Raw genomic sequence first — 14,101 nt, 5'->3', positions numbered from 1 at the left:
ACTCTCTGATTAAAGACATCAGAAAATCTGCAGAGGTCGGAAATCCAAGCAACACACACAAGTTTATGGAGGACCTCAACAGGCCAGGCAGCATCAATGGAAAAGGGTAAACAGTCGACACTTCAGGTCCTGATGAAGGGTCTCGGCCTGAAACGTCAGCTGTATTCCTTTCCATAGATGCTGCCTGGCCTACTGAGTTCCTCCAGCATTTTGTGACTTTTTGATTAAGTTTATCAAAAACATAACTAAGTGCTAAAATAATAAGTAAAAATAATACGACAAAGTATGCTACATGAATTAGCAAAGGTATGATGTAAAATCTACAAATTATCTTGTAGGATCTGTTTTTTTCCCTCTCTCCTTTTTCTCTCTCTCATTCACTTCCCATTTCTACCATCTCCACTCTGTTTGTCCAGTGTAGGATTGCTTGATACCCAATGATTAGAACAATGAAGATATTTTGATGACAAAAAGCTTGAACTTATCTAAAAGTTACTCAAATATTTCTTTAGATATTTTCACTTGGACATGGTTGCTGAGGGCAGGCTTAACAATATCAGGACCATCATATTTTCTATGCAATGATTGTTACTTTGGTAACATTATCATATAGTAAGGGTCACGGTGAAAAGCCTGTCACAGATAGTTGAGGATTTCCTCTCCTGTTTAGAGCCTATTTGAGTAGATTAACAGTGACATAGGGTTCCCATTGCATTCTTGCTGAAGATGTGACTTTATCACCTGCCATTTTGGTCATCACATGGTGCCTATCCACACACCAATCACACCTGGAGGCACAAGTGCCTCAAAATGGTCTCACTTATGTTCCTGACCTTTTATCCCAGCCACATTTCCCATCCAGTCCTCCACCTATTCTCCTTCCTCATCTGCTCAGCACCAAATACAGAGCAAAGTCACCCTCTGCCTCATTTTCTCCAATCTAGTAAGATATGCAGGCCTCTTGGATTATGTGCCTTAGACTATGATCCCAAGGGTTGATGATATCTGGTTTAGATTTACACATTAAAGAAGGTCTCTAGGCAAATGTTTGTCCAAATTAGGCTGGAAGCAATCCTCATTGAATCTGCCAGGTCTGAACAAATCCATGCAACTCCTTTTTGGTAGTTTGCCTTGAAAGCCAAAATTAGCTTAAAGCTTCTCTAATTCAGCACTGTAGTTCAGCTTTAAAAGCTTGCCCTGCTAACCTGGTTTAATGTTGTGATTCCCACATGAGCATTTCCTGTACAAATCTCAGTGAGTTTTCAAGTTCAGTTGCACTCTTTCTCAGAATGTGAACATAACTGCTCAAAGATCAGTCTAATAAAATCCATATAGCATAAATGTTCCAATTACCTTGGCTAGATTCATTTCCAAATCTGTGAGAAAACTGCTAACCTATTGGTAAAGAACAGATTCTAAACTTTGACAAAATACTGCAATAATATCATTCACAAAACTATTTTGCTGTAAGTTCATCACTGATACTGTACACCACATTGTGTAAAAATTAACAACCACTTAAAAATGACAAATAATTTCAGAGTAGCTAATCTCAAGAATTGATCTTGGTGATGCAGAAAGAATTTACTACATTTGCATTAAACACTTTTTATTTTGAAAATATGCCCACTTTTACAAAACTTTCACAGTTCACAAACTATCATACTGAGGCACTTCTCAAATTCGCACCTGTTACATTTTAAAGCTAATTTGCAATATTATTAATTAGTAAACAAGATTGAACAAACATTTCTAATACAGGGTATTAAAATAGCTGGTACTTTGACCTTTTACATGCTTTTTTATTGTTTTGTGGAGAAACAGCTTTCCAAGACCACAAGTCAATTTTGTAATTTCTGCTGCATAATGACCTTTCAAAATTATATCCATTAATAGTGATCTATAAGAAAGGTAATGACATTTAGCTTCTAAGTTTACATTTTGTCATTCTGCTTTTCATTGATTATTTACTGGACTTCTTTGTCTGAAATAAAAGATTTCTACAAGAATGCATTAATGATCAATAATTAAATAAATTTGCAAAATTCACTTTTTATTTCTTAACGACTCAGGCCAATGATCTGAAGTATGAAGAGGAAGAGATTTATAATGTCAAGATAAAGACTCAGGGCTGCAAAGATGTATTCCTCAGGGCTGAGGCTGTATCTGTGCTTTCCTCCCAGCATTAATTGTATGTCAATCACCAGGTACTAAAAAAAGAGATATAAAATATATTATATTTGTTGTTCAACATGTAAAAAATTTGAGCAAAGGTTCCCCTTCACAGACCTCTCCACTGTATATTAACCCTCCACGTCTTTTCTCCCCTTGGCATCCATTACTTCAGACAAAACAACCTTAGTTTGGCTAGCTTCTCATTATTGCACATGCCTTCTAATCCAGGCAGCATCCTGATAACTGTCTTCTGCGTCCTCTCTAAAGCCTCCACATCTTTTCTATAATGGGGCAATCAGAAATGAATGCAATAGTCCAGAAGTGGCCTAACATAAAGTTGCAACCTAACTTCCTGACTCTTGAACTCAGCTAAGAATGGCAAGTGCTGCACACGCCTTCCTTGAACCCTTTCAACTTATATGACCAATTTCATGGAGCTATGGTCTTGGACCCAAGATCTTTCTAAATGTCAAAGATCCATCTGTGCATCAATGATACTTCTCATCTGTATTCACTAAGGATAAGGGCATTTTATTTGGAGAATTTAAGTAGGGGATTGGTGGGGAGGTGGTGGTGGAAGTGGTGGCTGAAATTGTAGAGCAGGTAATTGCTACAAAGGGGGAGGTGGTAGGCTTTAAAGTGGGTAAATTCCCAGGGCCTGAAATGTATCCCAGGTTCCTTGGCGGGGGTGCGGTAGGGGCAAGGAAGGTGACGACCGTGGCTCTGACAGATATCTAAATCTTTGCCGCCACAGAGAGGGTCAGATTACTAGACTACAGCAGTAGTGGTAATCTAGTGGTAGGGAAGATACTGACATGAAAGGAAAATTTCTGAGAGACAGGATACTTGGAAATGCAGGTTAAACAAAAAAAATTTCGGTATAACTTTGTTAAGGGGAGATCCTGCTAAACAACTTTACTGAATTTTCAAAGAGGTAAATGAATGCATTAGTGAGGGCACTGCAGCTGCTGTGGCCTACATGGATTTTAACAAAGCTGATCCAAAAGGTTAACGCTCACAGGGTCCAAGGGAAGTTGCTAAACTGCATCCAGAACAGACTTAGTAATAAATATCAGAGTAAGGTTGGCGGGTGTCTTTTATGATTGGAAGCCGGTGATCAGCAGTATACCAGATTGGTACAAGGACCCTTACTGTTTGTAGGTTTAATGACTTGGGCATGAATAAAGGACATACGATTTTCTGGTGACATAAACGGTGTTAGTGGGGGAAGCAGTTGCAGGCTACAGTCGAAGCAAGCAGCTGAGAAGGGAGTGAAGAAATCGGATACAAAAAATCTTTTTTTTTTTTTAAAAACACTGCTCGGGGAGAAGGGTCTGCACCGCACAGGCGCGCGATGTAGTGTGCCAAGGTTTAAAAACAGACCACCATATACAGCAGGCAGCGTTGTGAGCGGGCAGTGGAGTGAGAGGGAACAGAGTGGGACGGCTTTGGCTCAACAGGCTTTGGCGAGAACAGGCAGAGGCCAGGGTAGGTTCCGGTAAGTTTTCTGTCCAGTTTGCTTATAGTAGAGAGAATGCCAGGTTGGAATGCTCCTTTTGCAGGATGTGGGAAGTCAGGGAGCCCTCCGGTGTCCCTGACAACTACACCTGCAAGAAGTGCATCCAACCGCAGTTCCTAACAAACTGTGTTAGGGAACTGGAGCAGGAGCTGGATGACCTCCGGATCATTTGGGAGAATGAGGAGATTATAGATAGTAGCTACAGGGAGGTAGTTATACCAAAGGAGCAGAGCACAGGAAATTGGGTCACTTTCAGGCGAGGGAAGAGGAAAGGGCTGGCAGGGCAGAGTTCCCCTGTGGTCATTCCCCTCAACAAGTACACCGCATTGGATACTGTTGGGGGTGATGACTTACCTGGGACAAGCTGCAGTAGCCGGATCTCTGGCACTGAGTCTGGCTCTGCAGTGCAGAAGGGAGGGGGGAGAAAAGAGGAGAGCGGTAGTGATAGGAGACTCGATAGTTAGAGGTGCAGATAGGAGGTTCTGTGGTCGTGACAGAGAATCCAGGATGGTTTGTTGCCTCCCAGGTGCCAGGGTCAAGTATGTCGCTGATCGATTGCATGACATTCTGAAGTGGGAGGGTGACCAGCCAAATGTCGTGGTGCACATAGGCACCAATGACATAGCAAGGAAGAGTGAAGAGGTCCTGGACAGTGAGTATAGAGAGCTTGGTAGGAAGTAGAAAAGCAGGACCTCAAGGGTGGTAATCTCAGGATTGCTAGCTGTGCTACGTGCCAGTGAGGGTAGGAATAGGATGCTCTGGAGGAGGAACAAGTGGCTGAGGAACTGGTGTAGGGAGCAGGGTTTCAGATTTCAGGATCATTGGGACCTCTTCTGGGGCAGGTGGGACCTGTACAAGAGAGACGGGTTACACTTGAACCACAGGGGGACCAATATCCTTTCAGGGAGGTTTGTTGGTGCTATTGGGGAGGCTTTAAACTAGGTTTGCAGGGGGATGGGAACCAGAGTGCCAGAGCTGACAGTGTGGCTGGGGTGAAAATAAATGATATTCAAAGTTTAAGCAAATCCACTGATAGAAAGGTTGTGAGTGGTGGTAAAAATCTTCTGAGGTGTATATATTTCAATGCTAGGAGTATTGCGGGGAAGGCGGATGAGTTGAGGGCGTGGATTGACACGTGGAATTTTGACGTTGTAGCAATTAGTGAAACTTGGCTACAGGAGGGGCAGGACTGGCAGCTTAATATTCCAGGGTTCCGATGTTTCAGATGTGATAGAGGCAGAGGTGGGGGCAGGGGTGTAGCATTGCTTGTCAGGGAAAATGTTACAGCAGTGCTCAGGCAGGACAGATTAGAGGGCTTGTCTACTGAGTCCTTGTGGGTGGAGCTGAGAAACAGGAAAGGTATGGCCACATTAGTGGGGTTGTATTATAGACTACCCAATAGTCAGCGAGAATTGGAGGAGCAGATCTGCAGAGAGATAGCAGGCAACTGCAGGAAACAAAGTTGTGGTGGTGGGGAATTTTAATTTTCCATATATCGATTGGGTCTCCCATACTGTTAGGGGTCTGGATGGGTTAGAGTTTGTAAAATGTGTTCAGGAAAGTTTTCTAAATCAATATATAGAGATACCAACTAGAGGGGATGCGATACTAGATCTCCTATTAGGAAACGAGTTAGGACAAGTGACGGAAGTGTGTGTAGGGGAACACTTTGGTTCCAGTGATCATAACACCATTAGTTTCAACTTGATCATGGACAAGGATAGATCTGGTCCTAGGGTTGAGGTTCTAAACTGGAAGGCGGCCAAATTTGAAGAAATGAGAAAAGATCTAAAAAGCGTGGATTGGGACAGGTTGTTCTCTGGCAAGGATGTGATCGGTAAGTGGGAAGCCTTCAAAGGAGAAATTTTGAGAGTGCAGAGCTTGTATGTTCCTGTCAGGATCAAAGGCAAAGTGAATAGGAATAAGGAAACTTGGATCCCAAGGGATATTGCAACTCTGATAAAGAAGAAGAGGGAGTTGTATGACATGTATAGGAAGCAGGGAGTAAATAAGGTGCTTGAGGAGTATAGAAAGTGCAAGAAAATACATAAAAAGGAAATCAAGAGGGCTGAAAGAAGACATGAGGCTGCCTTGGCAGTCAAAGTGAAGGATAATCCAAAGAGTTTTTACACGTATATTAAGAGTAAAAGGATTGTAAGGGATAAAATTGGTCCTCTTGAAGATCAGAGTGGTCAGCTATGTGCGGAACCAAAAGAAACGGGGAAGATGTTAAATGGGTTTTTTGCTTCTGTATTTACTAAGGAAACTGGCATGAAGTCTATGGAATTAAGGGAAACAAGTAGTGAGGTCATGGAAACTGTACAGATTGAAAAGGAGGAGGTGCTTGCTGTCTTGAGGAAAATTAAAGTGGATAAATCCCCAGGACCTGACAGGGTGTTACCTCAGACCTTGAAGGAGACTAGTGTTGAAATTGCAGGGGCCCTGGCAGATATATTTAAAATGTTGGTGTCTACGGGTGAGGTGCCGGAGGATTGGAGAATGGTTCATGTTGTTCCGTTGCTTAAAGAAGGATCGAATAGTAATCCGGGAAATTATAGGCCGGTAAGTTTGACGTCGGTAGTGGGTAAGTTATTGGAGGGAGTACTGAGACAGAATCTACAAGCATTTGGATAGACAGGGGCTTATTAGGGAGAGTCAACATGGCTTTGTGCATGGTAGGTCATGTTTGACCAATCTATTGGAGTTTTTCGAGGAGGTTACCAGGAAAGTGGATGAAGGGAAGGCAGTGGATGTTGTCTACATGGACTTTAGTAAGGCCTTTCACAAGGTCCCGCATGGGAGGTTAGTTAGGAAAATTCAGTCGCTAGTTATACATGGAGAGGTAGTAAATTGGATTAGACATTGGCTCAATGGAAGAAGCCAAAGAGCGGTGGTAGAGAATTGCTCCTCAGCGTGGAGGCCTGTGACTAGTGGTGTGCCACAGGGATCAGTGCTGGGTCCATTGTTATTTGTCATCTATATCAATGATCTGGATGATGATGTGGTAAATTGGATCAGCAAATTTGCTGATGATACAAAGATTGGAGGTGTAGTGGACAGTGAGGAAGGTTTTCAAAGCTTGCAGAGGGATTTGGACCAGCTGGAAAAATGGGTTGAAAAATGGCAGATGGAGTTTAATACAGACAAGTGTGAGCTATTGCACTTTGGAAGGACAAACCAAGGTAGAACAGACAGGGTTAATGGTAAGGCACTGAGGAGTGCAGTAGAACAGAGGGATCTGGGAATACAGATACAAAATTCCCTAAAAGTGACGTCACAGGTAGATAGGGTCGTAAAGAGAGCTTTTGGTACATTGGCCTTTATCAATCAAAGTATTGTGTATAAGAGCTGGAATGTTATGATGAGGTTGTATAAGGCATTGGTGAGGCCAAATCTGGAGTATTGTGTTCAGTTTTGGTCACCAAATTACAGAAAAGATATTAATAAGGTTGAAAGAGTGCAGAGAAGGTTTACAAGGATGTTGCCGGGACTTGAGAAACTGAGTTACAGAGGAAGGTTGAATAGGTTAGGACTTTATTCCCTGGAGCGTAGAAGAATGAGGGGAGATTTGATAGAGGTATATAAAATTATGTTGGGTATAGATAGAGTGAATGCAAGCAAGCTTTTTCCACTGAGGCAAGGGGAGAAAAAAACCGGAGGACATGGGTTAAGGGTGAGGAGGGAAAAGTTTAAAGAGAACATTAGGAGGGGCTTCTTCACACAGAGTGGTGGGAGTGTGGAATGAGCTGTCAGACAAGGTGGTAAATGTGCCTTCTTTTTTAACATTTAAGAATAAATTGGACAGATACATGGATGGGAGGTGTATGGAGGTATATGGTCCGTGTGCAGGTCAGTGGAACTATGCAGAAAATGGTTCGGCACAGCCAAGAAGGGCCAAAAGGCCTGTTTCTGTGCTGTAGTTTTTCTATGGTTTCTACAGAATAATGTTGATCATTTGGTAAGGCTAGCAGTATCAAGGAGGATCCCAGCTACCCTGCTCATGGACTGTGTGTCCCATTCCCATCAGGGGGTCTATGTAGCAGCCACGTCAGGAACACTAAACTCAAAAACAGCTGGAAAGTAGCTGACCAAGTAAGGCTGATCAACACATCCGCCCACTAACCTGCCCCACTGCACCCACCACCATTTGTCATATGTCATCATTTCCAGAGTCACATTATGTTGAGTCAGTCCTGTACCTGGCATCATGTATGTACATATACTCAATCTATCTATTTAAGCTGTCTTCTGTATTTATATATATTGTGTTTTTTTTAAATCTTATATGCTGCATTGGATCCAGAGTAACAATTATTTTGTTCTCCTTTACACTTGTGTGCTGGAATTGACATTAAACAACTTTGAATCTTGAATCCTGAAGGCAGACAGAGACATAGCAGATGAGATTTAAACCTGATAAATACAAGAGAGGACGTTGGGAGGACTAAGAGTGGAAGGACATATAAAATGAATAGTAGAATGTGAAGGACTGAGGGACCTTGTGTACCAAGTCCAACTATTCCTGAAGGTGGCAGCACAGGTAGATGAAAAGAAGCCATATGTGAGATCTGCCTTCGTGTAACTACAACACCCTCTCTGCGTTCTTTTTCTTTTTATGACCTTGATGTTCTTATATATGGCATGATCTGTCTCTTGCAGGATGTGGGAAGGCAGGGAAACTTCCAGTGTCTGCGAGGTGCATCCAGCTGCAGCTTCTAGCTATCCATGTTAAGGAATTGGAGCTGGAACTGGATGAATCCCAGATCATTCAGGAGGCTGAGGGGGTGATGGATTGGACGTATTGACAGGTAGTTATACCCAACATGCAGGAGACAGGAGACTGGGTGACAGTCAGGAGGGGAAAGGGGTTAAAGAGCCAGTGCAGAGTACCCATCCCCCTTAACAACAGGTCTATCACTTTGGATACTGTTTGGGGGGGAGGGGGCGGGATGACTTAACAGAAGGAAGTAACATGGTGGTTGGGTGTCATGGCACTGGTCTGGCTCTGTGACCCTGAGGGAAAGGAGGGAAGAAGAGACACGCTGTGGTGATAGGGGATTCGTTAGTTAGGGGAACAGACAGGGAAAGAACGAGATTCCCAGATGTTATGTTGCCTCCTGGGTGCCAGGGTCCGGGATCTCTCAGATCGAGTCCTAAGCAATCTCAAGTGGGAGAGTGAACAGCCAGAAGTCGTAGTCCATGTAGGTAGGACAAGTGCACAGGGAGCTCATGGAGCTAAGTTAAAGAGCAGGACCTCCAGGGTTGTGATCTCAGTACTGCTACTCATGCCACGTGCTAGTGAGACCAGAACTAGGAAGATTATACAGTTTAATATGTGGCTAAGGAGTTGGTGTTGGAGGGAGGGCATAAGATCTTTGGATCATTGGGCACTCTTCCAGATAAGTTGGGACCTGTACAGAAAGGATGGTTTACACCTCAGCCTGGAGGGGGACTAATATCCTAATGGGAAGGTTTGTTAATGCTGCATGGTGGGGTTTAAACTAGAGTTGCAGGGGGATGGGAATCAGAGTGCCAGAACAGTTAGTGGAGAAGTTGTGGAGGCAGATGTTGATAAGACCTCAGACAAAGTTAGGAATCAAGAAGTTGAGCATGGTGCGACTAGTGTCCTGAGTGGTGTATATTTCAATGCAAGGTGCATTGTAGGAAAGGCAGATAATAGTGCTGAAGATGAGGCAATGTGTAGTGAGGAGAGGCTGTTGATAGGGCAAAATTCCAGTCAATAGGATGAGTTGCAATGTAGAAGGTGGACAAAATCAAAAAAGGGTGAATTGGGAATGAAGGTGTGGTATTTGAATGTGCGCAGTATACAGAATAAGGTAGATGAACTTGCAGCACAGTTGCAGATTGGCAGGTATGTTGTTGTAGGCATCACTGAATCATGGCTGAAAGATTCAGGCCTGACGAAGGGTCTTGGCCTGAAACGTCGACTGCACCTCTTCCTAGAGATGCTGCCTGGCCTGCTGCGTTCACCAGCAACTCTGATGTGTGTTGCTTTATTATACATAGTTGTGTGGGAAAGCTCCAAAATTCTAAATTGTAAGCTGAAGAAACAAAGGCTTAAATATACTTACAGCCGAGAACACCAGTGTTCCTAAAGAGGCATAAACTATCTGGAGCCACTGTAGGGAAAACAAAACAATTCAAATTCAGATAATATTTACACCTTCCTTTCTGTTCACAGGTACTTCGCATAGAAAGTAGTGGGGAGAGTAGGCATGCTTTACAAGGGTTAGTTTCGCAGCTTTGTGATTCCATTTTAGAGTTGTGCACCCCTGAATGCATCGTGGAAACGTAATTAAAGAGAATAACAGTCCCCACTAACTGGCAGTGGATGATACACAGTCTGTGGGCGGGATCTAGAGACCAATGTGCTCCAGCTCGTGATGGACAATGATCTTGTGTTTGGAGAGTGACTTGGCAAAAGTTACTCATTAACTTGCAAATGCATTTTATGTTTATCCATTTTTATCCAGTACCTTCCAGTTTTCTTGTGATCAGATTTCCTGCTGGGATCCACATTATCCTCAATATTTTAAAAGTCTAAATTTTATAGCAGTGATTATCAAAAAGTTCTCTATAATTTTTATAAGATTAGCTTTATTTGTCACAGGTACATCGAAACATCGATACAGTGAAATTCTTTGTTTTGCGTCAGCAACCAACACAGTCCGAGGATATTAAACAAATTTGGCAGGGGGATGGGAAACAGAGCATCAGGTCAGAAAGTGGAGGGATGAAGAGGAAGGTAGATGTCAGGGCCAGTAAAAACGGGTAGGAGCAAAGTAATAGATACGATGGGATGGATAGAATGAAGTTTGTATATTTTAATGCTAGGAGTATTATGGGGGAAGGTGATGGATTTAGAGCATGGATCAGTACACGGAACTATGATCTTGTGGCCATTACAGAGACTTGGTTGAGAGAAGGGCAGGAATGGGTCCTTAATGTCCTAGGGTTTCAATGCTGTAGAAAAGATAGTGAGGGAGGTAAAGTGAGGGGTGGGAGGGTAGTTGCACTACTAATCACAGAACTCAGAGAGCACATAATGGAGGGCTCGACCACTGAGTCTGTATGGGTAGAACTCAAACAACAGGAAGGGTGCAATCACTCTGGTGGGATTGTACTACAGACCTCCTCTCACCACCACCACCCCCACCGCCACGGGGACACTGAGGAATAGATACGCAGGAAAATTAAGAAAAGGTGTAAAAACAATAGGGTTGTTGTCACAGGGGACCTCAACTTCTGTAATATAAGATAGGATTCTCTGAGTGCAAGAGGTTTAGATGGGTCAGAATTTGTTAGGTCTGTCCAGGAAGGTTTCAAGATATACTATGTAGATAATCCAACAAAAGCGGGGGAGGCTGTACTGGATTGGGTGTTGAGTAATGAGCCTGGTCAAGTGACTGACCATTCAGTGGGTGAGCAGGTTGGGAAAGTTGACCACAACTCATTAAATTTTAAGATAGTTATAGATAAGGATAAGTGTGGACCTTGCGGGAGAGTATTAAATTTGAGCAGGGCAAATTACAAGAGCATTCAACATGAAGTAGGGAGAGTTGATTGGGCAATCCACATTCAACATGAGGAGGCTGTTTAAAGACCAACTGCAGAGATTACAAGACAGGTATGTTCCACCATAAGGAAGGACCAAGGTGTCGAGAGAGGTGATGAATTTAGTGAAGAAGAAAAAGGAGAAATATGTAAAGTTTAGGACCCTTAACATTGTTGTTGAGCGGAGGGATTTTGGGGTCCAAGTTCATAACTCCCTGAAAATGGCTACAAAGGTTGATAGTGGTTAAGAAGGCATATATTGCTTTTATTAGTTGAGGCATTGAGTTCAAAAGTCAGGGTATTATGTTGCAGCTTTATAGGAAGGATGTCAATGCTTTGGAGAGAGTGCAGAAGAGGTTTGCAAGGATGCTGCCTGGATTAGAGGGCATGTGCTATAACAAGAAGTCAGACAAACTTGGGTTGTTTTCTCTGGAGAAGTGAAGGCTGAAGGGAGATCTATTAGAGGTGTATAAGATTATGGTGGTATCTTTCTCCCAGGGTCGAGATATCTAATACCAGAGGGCATGGGGCATGCACTTAAGGTGCGAAGGAGTAATTTCAAAGGAGAGGAGCAAGTTTTTTTTTTTAAAAACACAGAGAGCGGTGGGTGCCTGGAATGTCCTGCTTGGGGTGGTGGTAGAGTTAGATAAATTAGGAACTTTTAAGAACCGTTCAGATAGGCACACGAATGTAAGGAAAATGGAAGTATATGGTCATTCTGTAGGCTGAGGGGATTAGTTTAATTGGCCATTTGTTTACTAATTTAATTGGACTGAAGGGCCTGTTCCAGAGCTGTATTATTCTATGTCCTATGTGCTGGGGGCAGCCTGCAAGTGTTGTCGTGCTTCTAGTGCCAAGTCACCGTGCCTACATCTCACTACTTCTATCCATCTGTTTGGAATATGGGAGGAAATCAGAGAACCCAGAGGAAACCCCATGCAGTCACAGGGAAACTACAAACACCTTACAGACTGTGACAGGAATGGATTTTAGCGTTGTAAAGCATTGCCAGATCATTACACTTCTGTGTTACCTACCTTCATGGTTTTTAAGCTTACTACTAGAAGTTTGAACCTTTTCCCCATGATCATTGTTGATCTTTTTCTTAATTTTGCCGTGCATTTTGCTGATAATTGGCCTAAGCTCCAGTGCTTTTGTAAACTACATGTGCTGCCAAAATCTTTGGCACAATTCAAGGCCATGTGGTGATGGCCTGGAAATAATCAATGGAATGAAAACAGGCAGAGATAAAACATAATTTTAGCTAGAACAGGAAAAGAAAATAGGTTCATATTAATACAAAGCAATTAAAGATTAATTGGGCATGATAAGTACAATTCTAACATGGTTAGCAAGTGTGTTTCCATGGATATGAATACTGGTAATGATTGGTTACTGCTGAAAGTGTAACTGGATAATGTCACACAGGCATGGACCAAAAGGAAATGTTTTCCTTAATCAAGATCTCTAGATTCCTCATAGATATAAACATTAGCAGTTAAAGTAAGCCAAATGAAACTACAAATGTACATTAGTGCATTTCTAGAACAAATCATCAAATACAGCATTTTATATTTGTCATTAAACCACAAAAAGTGTGTAGGTGTTTAAATTGGTTCACAGGCACCAATCAGAGACAGACAGACGATAAATGTTGGCCTTGCAGCAGGCTCCACATCTAATATAATGAATAAAAACATCAGATATAAAACAAAGACTTACATATGATCGAATTATGGCACACAAAATTCCAAATGCCAAAAGCACCAGTAGAATCACGAACAAAATTCCAGTTCCCTTGGTGAAATCCCACTGAAAATAAAGAAAACTCAGTAATTCAGATTTTAGCACAGAGCAACTGAGCACAACAAAATCATGGGGCAGAGCTGTAAACTGTACCTTGGTTTGCAGAGCAAATAGTGTCAGTCCAAATGCTACAAATGTAGTAGCACCAACAGCCCACATCACTGCATTAGCACCAAAGAAACTGAGAAGCAACAGAGACAAGAGTCACAACTTCAGTGTTTGAAACTAAAATTATATCCAAGTCTTTATTGAATACAAAGGATGTTTCAAGCAAAGTTAAACACTTACACTGAAACTGCTCCCAACATCAAGCCTTCCAGAATGGTCTGCAGGTGAAAAGGATTAAATATATTGGATATGTTTTGTAGAAAATTGAAATCAACTTTCGTGGAGGCAGTGCACCATGGGCATTAAACCTGGGAAGTGACTCCCAGTCTGTGCAATTTTGATGACGACTAGGAACTGGATGAGACAGCTTAAGATGGTTGGAATTGAATGCAGGTTCAAATACATCTCTCAAACAAACCTCAAGTGAAAAATGCAACACAATGGTGTTTATAAATTGGGAAATTGAATATTGTGCTGCACTAGAACTGAGCCTTTTGCAAATTGTTTCTTTGAATTCTGCACTCCCCATCAATGGAAGGTGCAAACTAGTTTCATCGGTGGTCCCACAAGAGTTTGACCCGATGTCAGGGTTCAAGGTTCATTTTTATTATCAAAGTGCGTGTGTACAATACAACTCCGATATTTGTCTTCTCCAGATAGCCATGAAATTTACATGAAGTAAAAGAAACAAAAAATTACAGACCCTAGAATTCCCACACCCTCCCTGCAGAAAAAACAGTGACAATAACAATCCCCGACCCCCTCCTCTGCAGAAAAAGAGCGACAAAAGCAATCCCCAACTCCCTCCCTGCCGAAAAAACAGCAACTATACAATCCCCAACCCCCCTCCCTGCAGGAAAAAAAAAGCGCAAAAAAAAAACCGATGCCCATTAAACTGGTGAACTGGGCTGCAATCCC

The 14,101-nt window shown here is 42.4% G+C and overlaps 1 protein-coding gene across 1 annotated transcript in view; it reads right to left on the bottom strand.

Moving 5' to 3' along the window:
* Positions 1–1,592: 1,592 nt before the first annotated feature.
* LOC140195427 (protein lifeguard 1-like) overlaps positions 1,593–14,101 on the bottom strand; it is a 41,909-nt gene continuing 29,400 nt past the window's right edge. The window contains exons 6-10 of the mRNA XM_072253707.1: positions 13,364–13,401; positions 13,169–13,256; positions 12,992–13,081; positions 9,787–9,834; positions 1,593–2,210 (exon numbers count right to left, since the gene is read on the bottom strand). Coding sequence (XP_072109808.1) covers positions 2,061–2,210; positions 9,787–9,834; positions 12,992–13,081; positions 13,169–13,256; positions 13,364–13,401 — 414 coding nt within the window. The 3' untranslated portion in view covers positions 1,593–2,060. The remainder of the gene's footprint in view (positions 2,211–9,786; positions 9,835–12,991; positions 13,082–13,168; positions 13,257–13,363; positions 13,402–14,101) is intronic.

This window comes from Mobula birostris, chromosome 3, assembly GCF_030028105.1.
Source record: "Mobula birostris isolate sMobBir1 chromosome 3, sMobBir1.hap1, whole genome shotgun sequence".
Classification (NCBI taxonomy): Eukaryota; Metazoa; Chordata; class Chondrichthyes; order Myliobatiformes; family Myliobatidae; genus Mobula; species Mobula birostris.
Note: the sequence above shows the minus strand (reverse complement) of the source record. Positions and strands in the feature narration are given on the sequence as shown.